Below are 25,155 nucleotides of genomic sequence, written 5' to 3' on the forward strand. Positions count from 1 at the left end.
GGGGAAAAATGAGGACCTAATGCCGGGGATTTAAGTGGAAAGGAAATGTTTTGAGAATGATGAGGGCAATGAATGTACAAATGCGCTTTACACAATTGATGTGTGTATGGATTGTGATAAAAGTTGTATGAGCTCCTAATAAAATGATTTTTTTTTTAAAAAAAGGAAACAGGAAAGACCTAGGAAGCAAAGCTGTGGATAAAGGTAAAAACATAGGTGTGTACATGTGTAAATAAGTTAATTCATAAAAATAGAGGTATTGGTCTATGTACATATATTTGTATGGCAATACATTGACGAATTGGACGTACTTTGGGTCTCTGTTCAAGCCCTCCCTCAATGCAAGAACACGTTGTTCTAACATCCTGGCATTCTGTGATGCTCACCCTCCCGACATGATCTATGAAGACAAAATGGGTACATAAGCAAATGTGGTGAAGAAAGCGAATGGTGCCTGGCTAGCAAAAGATAGAGCGTCTGGGTTTTTAAAGGTTTAAAGTTAAACAAGAGGCCATCTAGCAGAGAGGCAACAAGCTTACATGTCAGATGCACACCAACGTTTGTGATCATGAGGTGTCTATGGGATCAGGTAACAGGCACCAGAAGACCCAAAACAAATACAGTGTTGAGAATTTAGGGGGTCAGAACAGAGCCCCCAAACCCATCTGTAGACAACAGGACATCCCCTCACAGAAGGGTCACAAGGAAGGGAGGAGTCAACCAGGGTGTAATATAGCACCAATGAAACACGCAATATTTTTCCGGTTCTTTGAAGCTTCCTCACCCCCAACCATCATGATCCCAGTCTCCTGCCTTTCAGTTCTGGCTAGACCGGAGCATGTACACTGGTACAGATAGGAGCTCATGACACATGGAATCCGGATCAGATAAACCTCAGGAACAAATGGGAGTAACGATACTAGGAGGGTAGGGAGAAGGAAGGGGGAACTGATAACAACGATTGACACATAAATACACCACCATCCCACCACCCCCAGTGGATGAACATCAGAAATGTGGCTGAAGAGAGACAGCGGTCGGTGTAAGATGTGAAAATAGCAATTTATCATTTATCAAGAGGGCACAAAGGTGGGAGAAGGAGGGAAAAAAGGAAAAAAAGAGTAGCTGATACCAGGGGCTCAAATAAAAAGTAAATGTTTAGAAAATGATGGCAACATATGTACAAATAGGTTCGATACAATTGATGTATGGATTGTTATAAGAGCTATAAAAGCCCTCAATAAAATGATATTTTAATAAATGAATAAATACTTTCTCCCCCACTAAAAAAGGCCAACATGTAAATTCACAGTGAGAAATTCTGAAGAGCAGACCCCCGTGGCAAACTACTTCTTATATTTGTACTTGGAAAATGGAAGTAATGTTTGAGTTTGAGTTTATGTGCTGTGAACAGAATAGAAACAAGGCAGCCAGTTAGAGGAGCATTCAGGGCTATAGTTTAGGTGATGCTGACATAGGCTTGAGGAATTATAAATGACACAAAAATAAAAATATTAGTTTGCATTTGTTTAGTAAGCAGTAATTAGCTCCTATTTAAATTAGGAATCGTGTTAGGTATTGAAATAAGGGAGACCAAGTTTTTTTTTAACCCTCATCCAATTCATTAAAACAACAACAAACCCTGTTTCTGTGCTCAAGTAGTTCATGGTATGAAAGGGATCCAGGAACAATTATAGTAGTCTGATTATATATTTATGTAATAATATTTAATAATCAATATGTCATTTCTTTCAGAAAATGGAAATAATTCTCCTTTGCCCAAATATGCAACGTCACCAAAACCTAACAACAGTTATATGTTCAAAAGGGAGCCTCCTGAGGGCTGTGAAAGAGTCAAAGTCTTTGAGGAATGTTCGTAAGTACACTTCCTTCCCAATTTACCTTAGAATTTGCAGGTAAATTAAGAGGACAGTGGTCACTCATACCTCCACCATTCAGGTTCTAGAGTTGTTAAGATTTTGTCATATTTGCTGTGTATAGTGGTTTTTTGTTTTTGCTGAACTGTTCGAAAATAGGTAGCAGACATCATGACATTTAAACCCTAATTACATTTTAATATTGCTTTCCTAAAATCAGCTGTAGTACTCCTAACCAGTTCCCACTGAATTAACTGACATATCGTAACCCCCTTATGTGTCAAGATAGAATTATGCTCATTGGCTTGATTTTTCAGAAATAAAATGCCAACACTCTCCTGAGATGCCTCTGGGTGGACTTGAACCTCCAGCCTTTCAGTTAGCAGTTGTGCTGAACTGTTTGCACAACTCAGATTCCCTGGTTGATAATCAAATTTCCGTATTTGACTCCACAGTACCTTTTGTGGTTGGTTTTTGAACCTGTATTCAGTCATGTTCACACATTAAATGTTGTAGTATATTTATTGAAGGACAGTCACCACAGATTTCTCTCCTTTCTTTCAAAGACCAACTCTTAATCCATTTTTCTCTTTGGGGCTCGTTTCTGTAAATTTTTTTTTTAATAGTCTGCCAGAATCCTATTACTTTGCATAATAATATTACTTTCATGAAGATAATGTAAGAAGCAGAATATGGAACTAAAGTAACTGGTTTCAATGGTATGCAATCTCCTAAACTCATATATAGACAGTCTTTGGGTTACAAATGTCTACCTGACTTAATTATAGCCATAGTTATTAACCCTAATAAAGCCTATTAGTACTAAATATTCGAGGTACATACAATGGGTTTGCAATACCGAGCAGATACTACTTTGCAATGCTCATTAAAACACTTAGTTATTATATTAAATATGTGTACTGTATTTGGAAGTATTTTTTAATGTTTTTTATGCATAGAAAGGTACACTGTAAGTGCTTACTAAGACAAACTTCGGACTGACTAGAGTTACATATAAGGCCTTACTAATTGCCCTGACTTACATTTGACAAATGGACCTTATTAGTACTCTTGGGACTACCTGTACTCTGTTACCTCGAACTGTAATTAGTTGCTCCCTATTTAAGCTTGTAATTCTCTCACCATGCAGCTTGGTGTTTTTGTTAGTGATGTCTTGCTGTGGCTATTGGTTTTGAAGTTGGTATGAGACTGAGAAAACTAAGTGATGAACAGATTTAGGGACACAGTGCTTAATCTTGACCCTCCATTGTCACTGTGACTGCAAGTCCGTGAGCCCCCTTTTTGCCCTTTTCTCACAGTGAAACCTGAAACACAATGTGAAGATTGTCTGATCTCCTCCACTTGAAATATGGCATCCTTTTGTTCCCTTTATGTGGCCCCTCCTGTCAGTGTTTCCTTTAACCTGAATTCTGAGTAATCTTGCCACACACACAAAGAGCCTTAGAATCTCTTTAATTCTCTATGAGGAAACACCAGCTGTCAGTTTCCCATCTGCGTCTGTGACAGTAATTGAAAAACTGTTTTAGGAAATACTGATTTAGTTTTTCCACCACGTCGCAATAAGTTCTGGGTCAGCAGAGAATTTTAGCCAGTATTTCTCTAGATTTGTTCTATGGACTCCTTGCATCATAATGACCTGGAATGTAAATTAAAATGACTGTTTTCCAGGCCCTATCTCAGACCTGGTGATTCAATAAATATGGAGATAGAGGGTGAATTATTCATTTTTAACAATATAATTTTTATGGTTAATTTAAAAATACTATCAATTTTTTCCATGAGTTCGTAAGAAATAAGGTGGTTGGGCCATTCAAATAAATAAAAATCAGTTGGTCTAAGTGGTCATTGTCACCCTTGGGTTCTTTGATTTAGTCATTGGCAGGTAGGATTTGCCTTTTTTTTGTTGTGAGGTTCCATCAGATAGTGACTCTCTCGACAATATAACAAATGTTGCTTAGTTCTAGTATGTTTGAGCCCATTGTTGCAGCTACTGTGACAATCTGTCTCTTTATAAGAATCTTTCTCAAAAACAAAAAACAAGCAAACAACAAAACAAAAACAAACAAACAAAAAGAATCTTTCTTTTTCATTGACTTTACCAGGCATGATGTTCTCCTAGGAATTGGTCGCTTCTGAAGTCTCACCATCCTTACTTCTAAGTGACATCCTGAGTGTACTTTTTCTAAGACAAGATTTGTTTATTCTTTTGATAGTTTGTCGTGTTTATAATATTTTTTGCCAACACCACAATTCAAATGCATTTGTTTTCCTTTGTTCTTCCTTTCTCATTACATGCATATGAGCTGAATGAAAAGACCATGGCTTGGGTCAGTTATACCTTAGGCTTCAAAGTGTGACATCTTTACTTTTTAGGATTTAAAGAGATCTTTTGCAGCAGATTTGCCCAGTGATGTGTCATTTGATGCCATGGGGCATTGATATTGGTCTGAGCAAAATGAAATCTTTGATAATTGCAGTATTTTCTGTTTATCTTGCTGGTCCAATTGTGAAGGTTTTTTTTAGTGTTGATGTTAGGCATTGGACTACTAATCACAAGGGTTGGTGGTTCTAACCCACCAGCCGTTCCATGGGAGAAAGATGAAGGTGTCCGCTCTTGTAAAGACTGGCGTTTCGGACACTGGCGTTATGAGTTGGAATTGAATCAGTGGCAGTGGATTTGATGTTGAGATATAATCCATACTGAAGGCTATATGTAGTCTTTGATCTTCAGTAAGTACTCCAAGTCCTCATCTGCACGATTTGCTTATTATAAGTGCAGAGAAATGGTTGCTTAGCTCAAATGCAAATTGAAATTTTTAGAAATCACTTTACTATTGTTAATTTTGTTGTCAATATATATGTTAACATTTGTTAATTTCAATATTTCTCAAGTGTACAATTCACTGATATCAACTATGTTAATGATGTACAGTCATCTCCAATACTTATTGGAGTGGGTAATCCATCAGTAGTGGATTACGCATCACTTTTAGGGAATATTTGTAAGTTGATGTCCTGTGTTGTGTGCCTTAGTTGATTATATTTAGGGAATTTCTGAGAACTTAATGTCTAGGATCTGTTAGTATATTATTTGTGTCTAAAGAGAGAGAGAAGATGGAGATGTGTATATGTATTAATGCCATACTGTAGTCAAAATTAACAGCAAAAAGTATTAGACATCTACCATTAAGGTGACGGTCGATTTTAGATCCCAATAAAAAAATTATAGCTTGCTCAAAGAACACGATTTTTTTTTTTAAGGTCTTACTTTTGGTTTAAAGTAGTAATTCTAACCTGAAAGGGGATGGGATGGACAGGTAGAGTGGAAATGAGGGAATTATGATTTCCAGAAAGGTATCTTTACCTGGAGATATAGGGAAAGACAGATTTTGCACTCGTATCTTTTTGTGTTCACTATATTGCTTTGATGTGTCATGCCACCCCGTTGATGTTGACATATAGAGAGCCTGTGGAACAGAGTGGAACTGGCTGCTCTTTGGGGTTTCTGAGACTATAAATCTTTATAGGAGCATACAACCTCAGCTTTCTCCTGTGAAACAGCTGAAAGTTTGCACCATTGACCTGACTATTATCCCCCAACACTTAACCTACTGCACCACTAGAGTCACACCTAGTAAGTCTGTTTAAAATCAAATATGCTGTTTCCTGATTCCAACTAGAGATTTTTTTTTTGTACTTTCGTACACAGTACAGAGAAATTTTGGCTTTTATGACTTTTTTTAGCCTCTTCCACTTCTTCTTTCTTCCTCTTTTCTCTCTTTCCAATTATATATATCTTGGAACTGGAAGCCACCATTTTCTTTGCTGATGATTTATACCTGAATTGAAAAAGAAAAATTAAGCAAATCTTTAAAAGCAGATGCAAAGAATTCCTTGCATCATTATGAAAATAACTATAATTGTCTATCCTGTCCATTTTCCAGAACATCGGTTAGCAAATAATTTTATGTACTTTGAGACACAGTCTTTTTGGAATAACTGCTTAAGAAAAATAATTTTAAACCAGCGCTAATATGTTACTTCCCTTTGTATGGTTCTTACATTGAAGAATGCTTCTGTTAGTCTAAAAGTAGGCCACATGCTACTGGGCACATGCTAACACTCTGGAGATAATTACTCTTGGAGGGTTGGGATAGGGACTGGCAAGCAAGTACAGGGGCATTTTTTGGGTGCTTTCTCTGTTACTGTTCTATTTCTTGATCTGGGTACTAGCATTAGTGTTGATGGTATTCTATGTGAGATATGTTATAAGTCTGTTTTCTTGAACACTTCATAGAAGCTTAGCTTTTTATATCCCTGTCATTGAAAATAAAACGGCTTTCCAGATCAAGAACTTCCATCAGTCGGAAAGTTTATTTGTATTTCAGAAATGCGAAGTTTCGCCTTTAAAATTCATTAGAGCCAGGTGTCTTATGTTAGTTTAAACAAAATAATCTCTCTAGATCAAATCACTTAATAAATACCTAGGACTCATTTGGGAAGTATGTGTAAAAATTGAGATCCTTTTCCCCCCCTGCTAATATTGGATTGAAGTCTGTTAATCTAGAAATTTAATTATAGAAATGTAACCTCAACTTCCTACCTTCTTTAAGGAATTTGAAACTATACTCTCAGATGATAAAAACAGATCGGTATTTGCTTTTCTTACAAGAAATACGTCCAAATGTGTTTGTGGCACTAAAAGCACTAGACGTAATGGAGGTTATATTGTATTTGAGAAGGAACAACACTTGAGTAGAACATTATTTAATGATGTACTTTCTTCTTAACTTTTTTTCCCTTTTATGTTCCCAAAGCTACTAGTATATCTATGGGAAATATTTACTATTACTGATGATTGTGGAGCACACTTTGCTATCCTCTGATAATATCTTTTGTTTAATATTTTTTTATTCTTCCAGCCCAGATATTACTTCCTTTGGGAAGCTTTCTCCCTACCAAACTCCTACCTCCATGCCACTGGTTCTCTTCTCTGCTCCATTGTGCTTAAATCTAAACCTTTTACAAGCCATTTTTATCACAGTACTCCTATCCTCTTGTAGCAATTCTTAACCTTTTGGAGCTATGGACCCCTTTGACAGTCTAGTGAAGTTTAAGGATCTCTTCTCAGAATAATATTTTGAAATTCAAAAAATAAAATACATAGAATATTACAAAGGAGAAAAATTATATTGGAATATACCTTTGTCTCCTGCACCCCCCTTCTTCTAAGATCTGCAAATTTTGTGTAGATATGGCCCGCTTACATTCTTAATGAACTGCATTGGTATGTGGAGAGCTAAGGACCATCTTTTTTTTTTAAGGACTATACTTTCTTTTTATCTCACATTGGTATCTTTTAATAGTAATAATTAAAAAAATTAAAAATCAAAGAAAAACGTCTGGCCATGTCTGGGATGAGACAAACAAGAACTGCTTCAGAATCCAAGGCAGAGAGGGAAGGCTGCTTGCCTCTCTCCAGAACGGTAGGGATGTTTAAAGGGAGGGACCGATCATGCACCAAAAATACTTTACAAATTACCCCCACCCCCACCCCTAATAAGAAGAGAAGAAAAAAGCCCACCACTTAACACCAAAGAGCAACATGATCAGCATCCCTCCTCGGCTGCCTGCCCGGCATGCCTTATTGGGAAGAGGAGGCCTGTGAGGAGAGGTGGGAATAGCAAGGGCGGGAGGGCAGCTCTGTGTCTCAGTCCAGTGAAGAACTATACTTTTTTTGTTTGTTTGATTTTACCTTTTTATTTTAAAATTTAAGCTGACAATCTCATCTCTTACCTGGAGTATTATCTTCACCTCTATTTAATTTAATGATTGATCTAATTGGGTTTACACATGCCATGCCAATTTTTGCTTTCATTTTAGTGGGTGCTCATATAGCTATCACAATCCGTATATCCATCCATTGTGTCAAGCACATTTGTATTTTGTTGCCGTCATCATTCTTAAAGCATTTTCTTTCTACCTGAGCCTTTGGTATCAGCTCCTCATTTTTCCCCTCCCACCCTCATGGATCCTTGATAATTTATAAATTGTTATTACTTTTGCATGTTTTATATCAACGGATGTCTCCCTTCATCCACTTTTCTGTTGTTCATCCCAGGGAGGGGGTTATACGTAGATCATTGTGATCTACCCCACCTTCCCCTTACCCTCTTGGTATCACTACTCTCATTGTTGGTCCTGGGGGATTTGTCCTGGATTCCCTGTGTTTCTATCTCTTATCTGTACCCGTGTACATGCTCTGGTCTAGCTGGACTTGTAAGGTAGAATCGGGATCATGATAGCAATGCGGAGAAAGCATTAAAGAGCTAGAGGAAAGATGTATGTTTCATCGGTGCTATCCTGCACCCTGACTGACTTGTCTCTTCCTGTGACTCCTGTAAGGGGATGTCCAATTTTCTACAGATGGGCTATGGGTTTCCACTTTCGATCTCCACCTCATTGATTCAATTGATAAGGTTTTTTGTTCTGGGTTTTTGATGCTGATAGCTGATCCCATTGACATCTCATGATCACATATGATCATGAAGAAGCTTCTTCCATGTGGACTTTGTTGCTTCTCAGCTGGTTGGCCGCTGTTTGTCTTCAAACCTTTAAGATCTAGATGCTCTAGTTTTTGATAGCCGGGCACCATCAGCTTTCTTCACCACATCTGCTATGCACCCATTTTTATCTTCAGTGATCGGGTCAGGAAGGAGAGCATCAGGTTATTAGAACAAAATGTTCTTGTGTTGAGGGAGTACTTGAGTAGAGACTCAATGTCTGTCTGCTACCTTAATACTTAACATATAGTATATGTACAAAGATCTATTTCCCTATCGTTATATGTAAATATGTTTACATATGTACATGTCTGTATTTAGACCTTTATAAATGCCCTTTGCCTCTTAGTTCTTTCCTCTATTTCCTTTTTCTTAAGTCTTGTCCTGCTATCATGTTCGACCTTCATTCGGGTTTCAGTAATTCCTGTAGGTTACATTGCCCTTGATCAAACCCTGTCAGGCACCCTATGCCCCTATCACCATCAATTTAGATCACTCTTCCTTGTCCCTGGGTTTGTCAACACCCACTTCCTTTCCTCGCCAACCCCTCTCCCATATAAGAGCTATAGTTTTATCCTATGATTATAGGACCTTTTCTTCCAGTCTTGAGATTTATCCCACCTTAGTTTCTTTGGATTTGTGTGACATTTCCATGCTAGTTTATGTATTTATTTTAATGTTTAAAATGAACTTTTTTGTCACTAAGGACTCCAGGTCTACTTCAGTTTTACTTTTATCTCCATTTTCAGGCATTCATACCAATATTTATATCTGAGGGGTAAGGAATCTGGAGAGGGTTTTGTTTGTTTGCGGGGAGGGTCTCCTGTGTAGCAATTTTCATTTTATTAAAAATTTAAAAAAAAAATTTTTTCTCGTTAAACCTTCCATTTTCTTTTTTTGGGGGGATGCCCTCACCTCTTCCTTCTTTCTGTTTCCAGCCACAGCCTTGGCCTCCTCATAGCTCTGTTTATTGGTATATAAACCACAGTAGTGATATTAAATGTGATATTAGTAGTGATATTAAATATTTATCTTTGTAAGATTGACTGAGTTTGCTAAGCATAATATTTTCTAGTTTCGTCCAGGTCTTGTTTTTAAAAGACTTATCGTTGTTTTTTATTGATGCATTAAATTCTGTAATATGAATGTACCAGAGCTTGTTTATCCATCCCTCTATAGTTGAGGTTTTGTGTTTCCATGTTTTTGTGGAAACTGCTTCAATAAACATAGGTATTCATATGCCAGTTTGTGTTATATTCATAATTTCTTTGAAGTACATACCCAGTAGAGATGTTGTTGGACCATAAGGCACTTGGATTTTCTTTGTTTAATGAAGTGCCATACTGATTTTCATAATGGTTGTACAATTCTACAATCCCACCAGTAATGTAAAAGCATTCCTATCTCCACATTTTCTCCAACATTTGTTAATTTATGTTTTATTGGATTTTGCCAAAAGTGTTGGTGTGAGGTGATAGCTCGTTTTAATTTTTCTTACTGCTACTGTTGCAAACATTTCTAAAGATGGTTGTTGGTTGTCTTTGGTAAATTGCCCATTCATGCCCTTGTGACCTCTTTTTCAATTATTATTTGTATTTTTCATGTTAAAATCTAGTTAAGATGTATTTTTATTTTTATTGTCAAGATGTTTATTGTTAGGATATTTTCTATAGATTTTTGAGATTGGTCCTTTAGCTGATGTATTATTACTGAATATCCCCAATCGGTGGCTTGTCTGTTGACTCTCTTGATGAAGACTTTTGTTGTGCATAGTTGTCATATTTTTAGTAGGTCTGAGTTCTTTGTCTTGTCTTCCATAGTGTGGATATTTTTCATTATGTTTGGCAGTGTGTTTGTTTATGCCTTGTTTTTAGGGTCCTTAAGTTTGTCCCTCTTTTTTCATTGATGCTCTCAATTGTGTGATTTATGTTTAGCTCTGATCCATCTTGAGTGTGTTTTTGTATATGGTGTGAGGTATGGGTCTTATTTCATTCTTCTGCAGGTGAAGATCCAGTTTTTCTAGCACCATTTCTTGAAAAGGCTGTCTCTTGCTCATTTAATGTGTATTACAGTGAACCCTCGCCACTTTGCGCTTCGACTTCCATGGCTTCACTCTATCGCGGTTTTTGCGTAACAGCGCATGCTCTGTCATTACTGCCACTGATTGGCTCATACTGTACACGCTTGATGCCATAAATAATATAATAAATAATAAATGATAATTGTAACGTCCAAAATGTTTTACTGTATTTTCCCTTTTTCGTTTAATAAATTGGGTAATACGAGTGTAATGGTGACTAAAGGGTGTTTTTTCATGTCCTCTATGCTCTAACTACGAAAATATTTGATTTACAAATAAGAAATCCTACTTCGCGGAATTTCATTTATCACGGTAGGGTCTAGAACCGATTAACCGCGATAAACGAGGGTTCACTGTATTTCTTTATAAAAAATTAGATGCCTATAGATACTTGGTTGTATTTCTGGGTTTTCATCCTATCTAACATTGTACCAGTACTAGGCTGTTGATTACCATGACTATATAGTAAGTTTTAGGTCTGGGAATGAAAGGCCTACTACTTTGTTTTTATTTTTTAGTAGTGTTTTATTCATCCTAGATTTCTTCCCTTTCCAGATAAAGTTGGTAATTTTTTCATTTCTTTGAAGAATTGTGCTGGGGTTTGCATCAGAATTGCATTGAATTTATAAAGAAATTTTGGTAATACTGACATTTTCACAATATTTACTCTGCCTGTCTAGGACCATGGTAACGTGTTCATTTGTAGAGGTTTCTTTCCGTTTCTTGAAGGAGTATTTTGTAGTTTTCTTTGTATGTCTTTTGTTTCTCTGGTAAGACTTATTCCTAAATATTTTATCTTTTGTTATAGTTACTGTAAATGGTATTGTTAATGTCTTTTTTTTTTTTTCGGTATCATCATCCTTAATATACAATAATCCAACTGATTTCTGTATGATGATCTAATAGCCAGCTCTAAGACCAAATTTTTTAAATTAGTTCAAGCAATCTTTTAATTGAATCTTTGGCGTCTTCTATATATGTCATCTGCAAATGAAGAGATTTTTTTCTTTTGCCTATGTGGGTAGCTTTCATTTCTTTTTGATGTCTTATGGCTGTGGTAAAAACTTCCAGAACTACATTAAATAAAAGTAGTGATAAGGGCAACCTTGATTAGTTTTATTGAAGGGTAAATTATTTCAATTTATCTTCATTCAGTGACATTCAGGCTATTGGTTTCACATGTGACTTTTATTATGTTGAGAAATTTCCCTTCTGTACCTATTTTTGTTGAATGATTTTTATCAGAAATGGATGTTGAATTTTGTCAAATGCCTTTTGTGCATCGATTGATATGGTTCCCCTTTATTTTATTTGTGATGAATTACATTGTTTTTCTAATATTAAACCATCCCTGCATATATGGTCTGAATCCCATGTGATCATGATGTTTCCCTTTTGGTTTTTTTCCTGATGTTCAGTTGAATTTTGTTGGCTAGTATTTTATTGAAGATCTTGACATTTATATTCATTATAGATATTGGTCTATAATTATTGATTCTAGTGATGTCTTTGCCTTGTTAAGTACCAGAGTTATAGTTGCTTCATAAAATTAATTTGGTGTAGTATATTGTCTTTTGGTGTATTGTGGAATAGTTCATATAAAATTGGTATTAAATCTTCTCTAAATGTTTGATAGAATTCCCTTTGAGAACTGGACCCAAACTTTTTGATTAGGCTTTCTTTGTGACTCCCATTTATTTCTTCTCATGTTACATACAGGCTTGTTGAGATTTGTTTCATCATTCTGTGGTACTTTGGGGTAAATAATGCCATTTCTTCTAGATTTTTGAATATGTTAGAATATAATCTTTCATGATGTGTGATTATATTTTTTAATCTCATTTGGTTCTGTTGTAGTATCTGTTTCATTTCTTATTCATAGAATTTGTTTTTTCTCATTCTTTTCCTTTATTAGGTTTGCCAGTGGCTTATCAACTTTCTTAATCTTTTCAAAGACCCAACTTTCTTGTCTTACTGATTTTTTTCTATAGTTTTTTTAAAATTACTTCTTCCTTGATCTTTGTTATTTCACCTCTAGTATCTTGATGATTTGTTTTGCTGCATTTTTCCCAATTGTGGTCTATGTGTTAGGTGTTTAATTCTTTCTGCCTTATTGGTGTGTGCCGATATTGCTGTAAACCACCCTCTGAATACTGCTTTTCCTGTGTCCTAAAAGTTTTGATATGTTGTCTTTTCATTCTCATTTGTTTGAAGGAATCTTTTGATTGTGTTCTTTATTTCTTTAATTACCCGTGCTATTCCATGCAATTATTCCATGCTACCATAACAAAGTTTAAAAAAAATTTTTTTTCCATGGAATACCATCAACATCATTATTCTTTAAATTATTTGGGTTTGTTTTCAGGAGCCTCTTGGAACAGAAAAGAATTTTGCTTCAATAAGAACTTCCAAAGCAAAGACTACTATGAGTTTTATTTTATTTTCAAATTTACATTGTGTTACTTAGAAACCATCATAGTTGATTCAAAGAATTGTTTTAATTCAAAGACATTTCTAAGAGGATTTAGATGGAAAATCCGTGCTCACCAGTTGAGCCATGTAGTAGAGGGACTTAGTAGAAGATAGCCTATATTATCTTACTAAAGAGTGCTTGGGTGGTTTTGAACTGCTGACCTTTCAGATCACAGCCTAATGCATAACTACTACCCCACCAGGGCTCCTACTAGGGCATAAGGGACTTCCAATAAACTAGAAGGAACATCGATGAATGCTTTCCTCCAACGTGCCAACATTTTTAATCTTATGTCTAATGCCACTTTGGTCCTTGGCAGTGAAACTTTTTACAAATAGCTCGTTTTGCATTCAATTGGTGTATTTATTAGTTAACTATTTTTGTTTTAGTTTGTCTTTAAAAATTTTTTTTTTAATAAAAGTAGGTACTTCCAGTGGTCAGTAACTTAAAAGTATTGGGTTGTCTATTCTGTGTCTAGGCCAAAGCAACTTCATGAAATCCCAGCCTTTTACTGTCCTGACAAGAACAAGGTGAATTTTATTCCTAAAAGTGGCTCTGCTTTCTGCCTCGTCAGCATCCTCAAGCCACTCCTTCCCACACCAGATCTTACCCTCAAGGGCTCTGGCCACAGCCTGACAGTCACCACTGGCATGACGACCACTCTGCTGCAGCCTATTTCTGTGGCCTCCGTGTCTACAAACACAGAGCAAGACCGGGTCTCTCGAGGAACGAGTACAGTCCTGCCTTCAGCCTCTCTACACCCACCACCAGAACCAATTGAGGAAGCTGAAGGGTAAGTCCCAGTGCTGTGTGGCCATTGTTCTGGGAAACTGAGAACCTCCTTAGATCACTTGATTATGACGGCATCATGTGCTCCCACTTGGCTGTGATGTGCTCCAGCTTTCCACAGTGACTGTGCCAGTGAGGCTTCGAGAAGAAAGCAGCCCTCTGATGGCTCTGCCCTGCTCATAAGGGCCAACCTTCACTTCTTGAGCTGTTTTCTCTTAAAGCACGGATTGGAACAAGAAAGGTCTCATTCTTTACTTTTGGAGGGCTGATAGCCCATTGCTTTTGTTCTCAAAGTAGACATCTTTTAAAAAAAACAACTGATCCCTGCAACATGATTCCTGAAGGGAGACATGAACGATGCTGCAAGAACCATCTTTTATATGAAAATGACTATTTTATAATACCAATGTTACATTTCTGAAACATAGCAAACAGGATGTTCAAAAGATTCTTTGGTGGCCTCTGTTTCTTGTTTCCCTTTCTAGATGTGTGCTTTTCTGAGCTGTTTGCAGCTTTGGGACCAAAGGGATTAATCGTTGACATTTTCCCAACAATCTTAAACTCATGACTTATGTTCTTCTCCCAAATAAGAATTAATAGGTAAATACGTTGAACAAATAATATAAAAGAGATAAAAAGCAATATTAGTACATTATGTGATTTATGTTTTTGATGTCAGAAGTTTGTGCTTTGGGTAAAATGTTTGTAAGAGATGTTTTCTTCACTACTCCTGTACACATTTCACCGTGTGGTCAGAAGAAATTGCAGTTCAGAGATAAGTGTGTGTAATATGTTCTCACCTGTCATTGGAACAGTGAGCCAAAAGGAAACAACCCAGTGTTGATCACTAGCTAGGAGTAAGGAGCCCTTGCGTATTCTGCGAAATGTGTATCACATGATCTCCCTCTTCTACCACAAAATATCATTCTACCTTTAGACCTCACTGTATCATAGCCCCAAGAGATGCTAAAATGGCTGTGCATGGATTCCCTCCTTTGCTTTTTTGGTGGTGGTGTCTTGTGGATCCGGTCAGGCTTAGTAGTTTGCCAGGAGTGTAATCCATTGAATAGCAATCTGTAGCCACAGAATCTCGTGACTGACATTTTCTTTATGTTAGCTGGCACTGAAACTCGTTGCCCCCAGATTTTGATAGCTCCCCCCTCCCCCACAGCATTCCACATAGTGGGGAAACAGACAAGAAAAGCTTTGAAGCATAAACAAAAGGCACCTCTGAAAAATTCATACAATTTTGGGTTTGGGTTCATCCTAATGCATCGCTGCCAATATCCCATGATAAACATGGTATTTCGTTTCTGGGTATGTGACATTAGGGAGCAGCTTTTAAAAAAATGAGTTTCAGCCAACAATGTTGATAAAAAGCATCCTTCTGAGATAGTCAGATACTACCTTATGATGCAATAATTTAATTTTACTATACATACCCTAGGCAGGATAAAATATTTCTTTAAAAAAGGAATACTTTGATAGTCAACACATCAGTTTGTCCCAGCAAAGCTCATTGAGGAAAACCTACTGGGAGCAATAAGCCTTCTCAAAGGACTGCCTTATATAGTCACACACCTTTGAAACATCTATGAAAAATGTTCCCTTTAAGTTTAAAATAGTGATAGCTTTAGGTAAGTCAGATAAATGCAAATGTTTGAATAAATCTGTCGGCTTTTAGTTTGTAAGGACTGGCAAATTTTGCTCTTTTCCATCCAGAACTAATTTACTTAGGACTTTACATTATGGGCTCTAAAAAACAGTAAAGCCAGTTATCAGAGTCTGACTTTTTTGTTTGGCAGGTGTTTTGAGAGCTTCGTTTATTTACCTGCTCTGTTATTGTGCTGTCTCCCATGGAGCATCTGCTCTAAAAGGTAACACTGAAGCCTGGGGAGTTGGTATGAATAATGCAGGAGGAAGTTAAAAACAAAGTTTTTTTTAAAAAGCCAAATCATCAGTTTTAGGATGACCTGAATTCTCTTAAACTCGTGCTCTTTTTCTTGCCGTACACTTTGCCTCTATCTCCATCCCTGTAGGTCACAATGGTGTTTTACAACCAGAATGCCACTTTGTAAAGACTTGTGCCATTCACTAGTGGAGCACGTTTGTCTAATTCATACCCTTCTGTGGAGTTCTGTATATCCTTCATCTAAAGTAACTTAAAGTTAGAATGGGAGAACAAGTTTAAGATTCATTGTGAATAGTCTTAAAAATAGAACTTGTACTTAGAATTTTGGGTTCTAAAGAGAATGTAAATTTGCAAGTAAATGAATTATATGACCACCAAATGGATCCCTCCGCTTTGGGAGCATTAGAGCCTGACATTTGAAAAAGAAAGGTACAAGGTACGAACCACCCTAACTGCCAGTGCCAAAGGGCTAATTTTTAAACATATAAGCTTTATTGCAGTCTGAAAAATATTTGACTGTAGTTCCATTCAGTTTTTTTGTTTAACCCTTAGTTCACAGCTATCCGTTCTCAGAATTCATAATACTGTGTTCTACAGTTACATCCCATAATTATTGTGTTACTTTGTAGAAGACTGTATAGAAGGAAAAATAGAATAGCTTCAATAGGAATATAATTTAAATTTTTCAGAAATTTAGTTCCATTGCAGTAAAAGAGATGGGTGGCATGAATCTTTCAGCAAAAGAAGCTATTCTCTGGTTATTATTCACTTTGTCAATCTTCGTTTTTTCTACCTTAAGACAATTTCTTCTTGTAATGATAAAACTTATATAAACACTGTTTCTGATCATGACTATTTCTTACTTGTATGGCTTTTGTGAACAATTATGTTTTTTTTAAATGCCCATTTTACTCCTCTAGTTAATATGGTGAGAATGAATGACCAAAATTATTTTGGACCTCGATTAATTTTGTTTATATTTTATACTTATGACCGCAACTCAAGTCAGCCTTTTAGAAGGTGCTATTGCTAACTGTGGAATAACTAGCACTTGAAAGGACTTTAAAAAAAAGTTTGTTTTTAATGGCTGGCTTTTACTGGAACAAGGTATATGAGAATGACAGAATTTATAACCTTCTGCATAGCCAAGATTAAGGCTAGGTTGTCAAGATTTTATTTATTTTGTTTAAGCAAATAAATTTGCCACTACTGTATTTACTTTCCTATTCTTGAGATTCATTCCTTTGTGCTTGGAATTTTGATGTCTCAAAACCAGACCAATGAAAGTGCTGGACTTGCAAAATAAAGCTAAGAATATTTAACACCGCACTTTAAAGTTTAAGTTTTATTCTGCCTAAATTAATGAACAGACCAGTCCTGAACAATAATTTGTCAATACAATCATATTGGATATAATTTGTTTTTGTTTTTTAAAAAACTACACCTTTCATCTTTGTTGAAGCTGTCTTTTTTTAAAGCAATTTTTTAAAAATTTGTTTTTCTAACAAAATCCCACCCACCCAAACAGCATTTCCAGTGGTGATAAATATTGTTGCTATGTACTTATGTATTCCTGTACCTGGACACTTGTTGCTGCCTCACAAGAAAATAGAACTTTTATCTTAAAAATAAAATGTCTGTTCTTGAGTTTTTTTGTGTACTTTTATTAAATTGCTTCAAAATTCAAATTCAATTGCTAGCCTGAAATAACTTATAAATAGTATCACCTCTTTCACAAATTGATATACAACTGGGTTGTGTTAAGGAGATGGATATATGAATATAATCAGTTAACTTATATGCCCCCTCAGTTTCTCTGGCCATGAAAGTACTTGATCTTTCTTGTAAGTTCTAAGCAAGCACTAAAATATAAGCACACTAATTTATTAGCACCTTATAGTTGGTTGTTAAGAGATCATTAACTTGGGATAGTTTCTAAAGTTCATTCGAAAGTCTATGTATAAAGAGGTTTTTGTGTTTCTGTATTGGAAATTCCTTCTTGCTAATGCAGCCATATTCTTCCTTTGTGACAAAGGTTTATATGATATAAGCAAGACAGTTGTTAAGGTTGAGGGATTTTAGTCTCTACTACACATAAAGCTGTTCAGATACTCCCTAATGAAGACTGCACTCCATTTAGAAAACAGGGACATATTTTAAATGAGTAAAAGGTCACACAGCTGTCAGAAAGGGTCACTAAATTACTTTGTCAAATTATTTTTTTGGGGGGAGAAAGATTAACCCGCATTTAAGGATAACATATGTTTACATTACAATTTAAATTCATTTTTACAAATTTCATATAATTGTTAAACAGAATCAAATGTAAAGCACCATTCAAAATGACACATACTGTCCTATTTTTCCCCCCTCAGCCTTTTCCCTCCACCATTAAAGATGTGAGATCTGTAATCATTAATTTTTATATCAGGTTGGGTGGGACTTATCCCCATTTTTAATTTTTCCTTCCTTTTTTTGACTTTGGTTCAATCATACTAAATTTACACACACACACATACAACACTTTTAGGTCTATCATGATCCTTTCTCTTTGCTTGCTTTTTAGTGGTTGGATCTGAAATATTACAGTATCTGCCTATATATAGGGAAACTTCAAAACGTTTGTGGATAAAAATGGAATTAAAATTTCCCCACAAACTTTTCCAAGCCCCTTCGCATGTTAAATGCCAGTGATTTGTTTTGCTTTTTCCCTCGCTACGGTTTGGTGTGCTTTAGCCTCCATTGGAAGGCGGTGGTATGATGACACAGATCGCCCTCTCATCTCTTTGACTTAAGTGTTTCAGGTGTGCATTTTGAAGTGAGTTCAATAGTTCCAATCAGCTGTGTTTAATAAAATGAAACAACAGAAAACATTAGGTCACACTCATACATGAAAATATTTTTTTGGTGTAAAAACTTTTCTTACTCAAGGTAGCTATAGTGGAAAAATTCCACTATCTTTTAAGTTTCTACAGTCTTTTTGAAAGTTCTTCTGTAGATTCACACATATAGATTACAGTGTCATGTAAAACGTATTTCTTACTGTGGGTTGCGGTCAAAAAAGATTTGAAGAACATTGCTCTATATTAAAGCCTGTGTGTCTGCATTGATCCATTGTCTTCAAGGACAGGTGAGACTGGAGATTTTAAGACATTGTTTTTACTACCCTTTGGATAAATATCTTCAAATTACAGACATAAAAAAATTAACCTTTCTCTTTAGTGAAGTATGGAACTTCCTCTAGCAGAATTATCTCCATATTCTATAATGATTTCATTGTATGTACTAGTATTGATTTGTTCTGGTCAATCATATTTTAAATGTTTTATTGTATTTTAGATGAACATATATACAATGAATTAGGTTCTCATTTAACAATTTTTATACAGATTTTTCAGTGACATTGGTTACAGTTTTTACAATATGTTGGTATCCTAATTTCCATTCCATTTGCTCAGTTTCCATGGATCTAGCTTCCCTGCCTTTCCAATACATTCTCATCTTTACTTTTGAGTAAATGTTGACAGATTGGTTTCATATGATTGATTAAGAGAATTTTATTTTCGAGTTTCATATGATTAAGAGAATGCTTTACTTGCGAGTGATAATCGTACCCTGCAAATGATGACATGAAGCTCTGGTGATTGCTAACCACAAAGGCTGGCTATTTAACCCGCTATCTGCTCAACAGGAGAAAAGAGGTAGCAACCTACTTCTGGGAAGAGTCTAGCTTTGGAAATATTGTGTGCTCAGAAGCTGGCTTTAATAACATTTGTGGTAGTTAAAAACTTGGTTTTTGAGAAAAAAGCTATAAAGGTCATATTTTAATCTCAGTACTTTAGTAGTCCCATTTCAGAGAGAAGGTAATAAAATGAAATTACCTAAATCATTTTAATTCATATGTGTGCCCAAAGGTCCTAGAACTTGTAACAGAAAATACTCCTGAGTTATGTATGGTTATCCCTGCATGGTAAGGCTGTGCTTTGTCTAGTTTGGGGTGTTTTCTCCACTTTTAAATGAGTCTATTACTATGAAATGAGAAAAAGGAAATAATGCCCTTTTAAAAGTAAAGATGGGAATTTAAAAAATCTTACCTATTAATCTGAGCGATAAAAGCAAACCATGGGCGCCTGTTTTGTAGGTCCTCTTTGGCTGCTGATGCTGTATTTGCACCACTGAGTTACGAACCATATACAGAAGTGACAGGGACGGTTTTTCTTTTTACTGTCCACTCTTCTTTTAAATGGTACTTACAAGATGGACAAGAATGTTTCGTGTTGGACATATGGATGTGACTCATTTTGACAAATCATTTTCTCCATCTGTGATTCGGGTTTTCTTTGTTGTCATATTTAAAACTATATCGGTTATTGCTTCTGTTGGCTCAAAATTTTGACATTGATATGACAATACTGTATTTTGCTACTGAGAGTACTTACACAGAGGACGTACATTCTGTTACTTCCCGTATCTACATGGGCTAAGTTAGAAAAGAATCTAACAAAAATAGTACCCCAGTTTTATTTCCTTTCTGAGTAATCTTTAACAATCCAACCGAGCTTTCTACTGCGGTCCTTAGGTAAAACCTAGGTTTCTGATGAGGAGAAACAATAATGGATTTGTATCCACCACTTTAGGAAATACACTGTTTATATGCAATCTTACATCCTTTATCACAAGAAGTTCATAAAACAGTGCATGTTCAAACTTCCTTTGTTGTGATGCTGTCAGACTTCTAAAAATAAGTTATATGAAATATTTATAGTTGAAATAAACACTTTTGCAATGTTCAAATACTGAAACCTATCTTGTTGAAATAGAGTTTGTTTCCAATCCTAATCAGAGTTATGTTTTACAATTCATGAGGGTCTCAAAAACAACATTACATTGATCAGATCTTAATATATGCTCTGGTATTCCTGCCTTTTTTATAAGGTAGAAACAAGTAAATTTGAGCTCTGTGATATTTTTCTAATGTTAATACATTCTGATTCTTACATGGTATAACATACACACAACCCATTTAGTATAAAATGTGTCAACTTTTTTTTTTTAAGAGATGTTCTCATCTACCCTTGGTTCACGTTACTTAATGTACTTATTACTGTACTGAATAGATAGTCTACATTAAGACAAAATAACCAGTCTACCTTTTGGTTATGCGCTTCCTGTCCTCATCACCCTTTCCTGAATATGCGGTTGGATTTTCAATAATAGAAATCTAGGTTTAACTTAACAGAATCAACATTTTTTTACTTAAATTAGTGATTTTCAGAGAACATCTTGAGGAAATATGAAGTTACTTAATAAAGTTTACAGTGTATTTTTAAAAAAATGAGTTGTTAGTCCTGTTAAAGTTGTAACATGATTTGCTTAGGCAATTAAAACATTTTCGGAGTTAAATGGGCAACTACATGATCTGCTTAAGCAAGAAGAAGTGTAACAGAAATGAAGACTTCTATAAAAATCCTGTTTATATATATATATATATGTTTTTTGAGAACCTTTGCTCATAAGAACATTAAGGGTATTGTCATTTCATGTTCATAATCGGAAATCACACTGCCTTGGAGACTACTGCTTCTCCGATGCATTCATCGAGGTATTTTTTGTTTATATATCAGGGATTGCTTTGCATGTTTATGAGGGTTATCTTTGACCTAATTTATTTGTAAGGCTATGGATGGAAAGAAAAAATAGCACAAAGTTGGCATGCTTTTGAAGTCCTCAGTCAAGGTTAAGAGCACCAGAACCATTGTGGGTAAAGAACTCAGATCGCAATTCACGTTCATAATCCTTTGTGAATAAAAATTTTTTTTTAAAGTCCTTCAGAAGTGGTAAATAACAGCTTATTAATACTGAATAAAGAAGCTAAAATAAGCTTATGAAGAGATGTGGAAGACATACTCTTATGACTTGTGCCAGAGTCCATGTTTCCTTTCAGCTTATCCAGTACTTGGTGCTAGTAGTGGGTTTCTGGAGAACTTGTGGGCAGATGCTAGTTAGTCCAAACTGCTGTGGATGGGAAGTAGACCTTGAAGATGTTTTTCTGTGTACAGTGATTCAGACATTAGAAACTATCTTTTAAGTATGCCTGTTTAGAACACATAAGAAGTACTGTAACTTGGGTTTGTCGTATACTAAACCTAAGACACCTGGAATAGAAAACTGCCTCAAACTAAAGGCAAGAAAATAAAACAGGAAATTTAGTGATAGATGTGTGTGAACAGTAGCTATATTTCATCAGCTTACACAAACCCTCTAACAAGCCTTTGCTTAGTAACCACATGGAACTGCAGAGCATAGCACCTGTGCACGACAGGGAGAAGAGCAAAAATAGCACAATCCTATTGATCATGAAAAGCTGTCTATTTCTGCCAGAAAGTATTCCAAGTTAAATCACGGGAGGAAAACGGGATAAGTACACACATATTAAGAAGATGTTTTAAACTGCCCCACCTATACTCCCACCTCCCCATTCAGGTAGAAATTTCTTGAGGCGTTCCAGGAATACTGTTGCTACTAATTTTTGTTCCCGCCCCATTTCCTTTTCTGATAGACTATGAATAATGCATACTATTACAGCAATGCATATCCTGAAGATTCCTATCTTAAACTCTGGACATTTTTTTGTGGTTTATGAAATGGAAAGATTTTTTTTCTATTTCTCCAGAGGATGGGCTTAGTAAATTAACAGATTTCCCCACGAGAAATTTAATGGATTGTGAAAATTAAATGATTGTGATTTTGTATTAATGAAAAAAGCTAGGTAAGCACTCAATTTTAGACTGCAAATGGAGAAACTCCAGCACTTAAGTTTCTCTCTGATTTCATTAAAGCAAATAGAGTTCTCAAATCTACTTTTACTTTTTCTAAGATTAAGTTCTGGTTCTAGTTCTGTTCTCCACAACAGATCATTCCTCTTGCCACCATCTTAAAATCCAACTCAAACTACAACCTAGCCGACATGCTGGTCTCATCTCCGCATACAAATTTCTCACAACCAGCAAGGTAACTTAAAGATAAAAGGCTTTCCAGAGAAATAAAACCAACTTCTTATTGACAGGATTATTCCTAGCTGGTGTTTTAAAAGTAAATTTTGGTTTCTTAACTATTTTGGAATAGATTGTTTGTTATGTTTTCCATGTATTATCAAGAGTTGCAAATCCAAGATTAAGTATATACTTAAAATATTCAGATGGGCCTTTACTATCTGCCTAATGTTGGCTGACAAGTATTTTGTAAACCATGCTTTGTGTGTGAGCACAATATAAACTTTTCCACAAGGCAATATGTTGCAAAATTGGTCTCAAGGCCATTGAAGTGACATAACTTTAGTCAAGCATTAAGAAGTTCATCATCTGAGTGTCCAATAGCATCTGGGTTTGAAAGTGGATCCAAGTCTGCAAATAGACTGAACCATGTTGACATATCTTGGTTACTGTTGTTAGGGCCTATAAAAAAAAGAGAGAAACACACATTAGATTTGCAGCTTTTAAAAAATTCAAATGCAGGTATGTTAGGCTTTGTTGAGGCGCCCATGTTTTAGTCTTGGCATGATGCTCTGAGAAGGGACTTGAGTCAAAACAAGAGTGACGAGGAAAGCAATAATAAAATTTTAGGAACATTCAGATGTTTTATGAATGGCTTTCAGATACGGTTTGAAATTAAAAGTAACCTTTATGGTACTATATTAGTGCTTAAATTCTGAGCACTAGATTTACAGAAGGCTCTGTTTTACAGTGGGAGCTCTGAACCGGTTTTTGAATCTAGTATCCACATGGACTCAGCCTCCATGGAGTTCTTTCTGACCCATTCTGAGCAATGTGAAAAGCTCTACCCCCAGGAAGAGTGTATTTAAAAGTAAATTCCTACAATTCTCCTCGCCATCCCAAAGAGTCAGGCTGCTCACTCTCATGAGTGTGCCCTTGAGGAAATTGGGATACTAACCCAACTGCCTTGGTCAGAGGGCTCTGAACTAATCGAGTAAAAAACTAATTTTTTAATAGGTATATTGGCATGTACTTCACATACAATTTAATCACCCAATCAAAAGTTATGTGAAAATATTCTAATATGCAAAAAAAGAAAATATTCTAATATGCAATCGCATACATTTTCCAGTTATGCTCTCTTTACTGCTTCTGTAGTCCCCCTTGAAACTCTGATGACTTGATCTACCACGAATCATGCTTTCGTGACCGCTCCTTGTTCTCCATGCTCAATTTTAAAGTGACTGCATTTCTGTGAATCTTTGAATACCAGTATGGCCTCATGCTGATGGTCACCCTTATCTCGACTTGTCTTTATCTTGTTTTACGACTTAAATAATTGTGTCTCTGCAAGTTATCTTTGAATTTGGGGCCTCATTTCTCCCTTGGGATAGGAATATTACATTGTAAAATCAGTATTAGAAGAGCAGTAGTAAAAAATATGAGACTTTAGGGGGAAAATATATCCCTAAATCTACCACTGAGTAAGCAGAGAAGCTGGATCATATGAAGGATGTGGCATCAGGATTGGAGGAAGGCTTAGTAACAAGTGATACTCAAATGACACAATCTTGCTTGCTGAGTAAGAGGAGGACTTGAAGCGCTTGCTGATAAAGATCAAGGATTGCGGTACAGATTACAACTCAATGTAAAGAAAACCATCCTCACAACTGGATCATTGGGTAACGTCATGATAACTGGAGAAAAGATTGAAGTTGTCATGGATTTCTTTTTGCTTGGATCCACAATGTTCATGGAAGCAGTAGTCAAGAGATTAAACAGTGCGTGGCAATGGGCAAATATGCTGTACAAGATCTCTTTAGAGTGTTGGAAAACAGGGAGATTACTTTGAGGATTAAAGTGCACGTGACCAAAGTCATGGTATTTTCAATTGCCTCATATGCATGTGAGAGTTGGACACTGAAACAGGAAGACCAAGAAGGAATTGATATGTTTGAACTGTGGTGCTGGAGAAGAAAAATTCAAAGTACCATGGACTACCAAAATGACAAGATCTATCTTGGAAGAAGTAAGACTAGAGTGTGCCTTAGAGGCAACGATGCCAACATCTTGTCTTACATACTTTGGATAAGTCAGGAGAGACTAGTCCCAGGAGACGAACATCATGCTTAGAAAAGTAGGGGGTAGCAAAAAAGAGGGAGGCCGTCGATGATATGGCTTGACAGTGGCTGCAGCAATTTGTGAGGCTGTCGTAAGACAGGGTAGTAGTTCTGTTGTGCATACAGTTGCTATGGGTCAGAACCAACACTGTGGCATCCATCAACAACAGTCCTACCACATTAGCCCACCCAAGAGTTGTCATTATGGTTTATGGTTATTTCCTTTTATCTTTTCCCACATGTACTTTAAAATTTTTTGTCATGTTTATGGTTACAAAGTATCTCCCCTCAGACTGCTTATTAATTACAAAGTGGATACCACTTTGAG

At 35.9% G+C, this 25,155-nt stretch overlaps 2 protein-coding genes across 4 annotated transcripts in view; one reads left to right on the plus strand and one right to left on the minus strand.

Annotated features, from left to right (window-relative positions):
• FAM117B (family with sequence similarity 117 member B) overlaps nt 1–17,362 on the plus strand; it is a 46,592-nt gene extending 29,230 nt beyond the window's left edge. The window contains exons 7-8 of the mRNA XM_004701539.2: nt 1,756–1,876; nt 13,493–17,362. Coding sequence (XP_004701596.2) covers nt 1,756–1,876; nt 13,493–13,811 — 440 coding nt within the window. The 3' untranslated portion in view covers nt 13,812–17,362. The remainder of the gene's footprint in view (nt 1–1,755; nt 1,877–13,492) is intronic.
• A 1,662-nt stretch (nt 17,363–19,024) lies between these two features.
• The window catches only part of ICA1L (islet cell autoantigen 1 like), a 50,247-nt gene continuing 44,116 nt past the window's right edge, over nt 19,025–25,155 (minus strand). For all 3 annotated transcript variants that reach the window (XM_045297109.1, XM_045297113.1, XM_004701540.2), the window contains one exon: nt 19,025–23,169. In XM_045297109.1, the coding sequence (XP_045153044.1) occupies nt 23,054–23,169 (116 nt within the window). In that variant the 3' untranslated portion in view covers nt 19,025–23,053. The remainder of the gene's footprint in view (nt 23,170–25,155) is intronic.

Source organism: Echinops telfairi, unplaced genomic scaffold (genome assembly GCF_000313985.2).
Source record: "Echinops telfairi isolate 266 unplaced genomic scaffold, ASM31398v2 ScPeMD7_3;HRSCAF=10, whole genome shotgun sequence".
Classification (NCBI taxonomy): domain Eukaryota; kingdom Metazoa; phylum Chordata; class Mammalia; order Afrosoricida; family Tenrecidae; genus Echinops; species Echinops telfairi.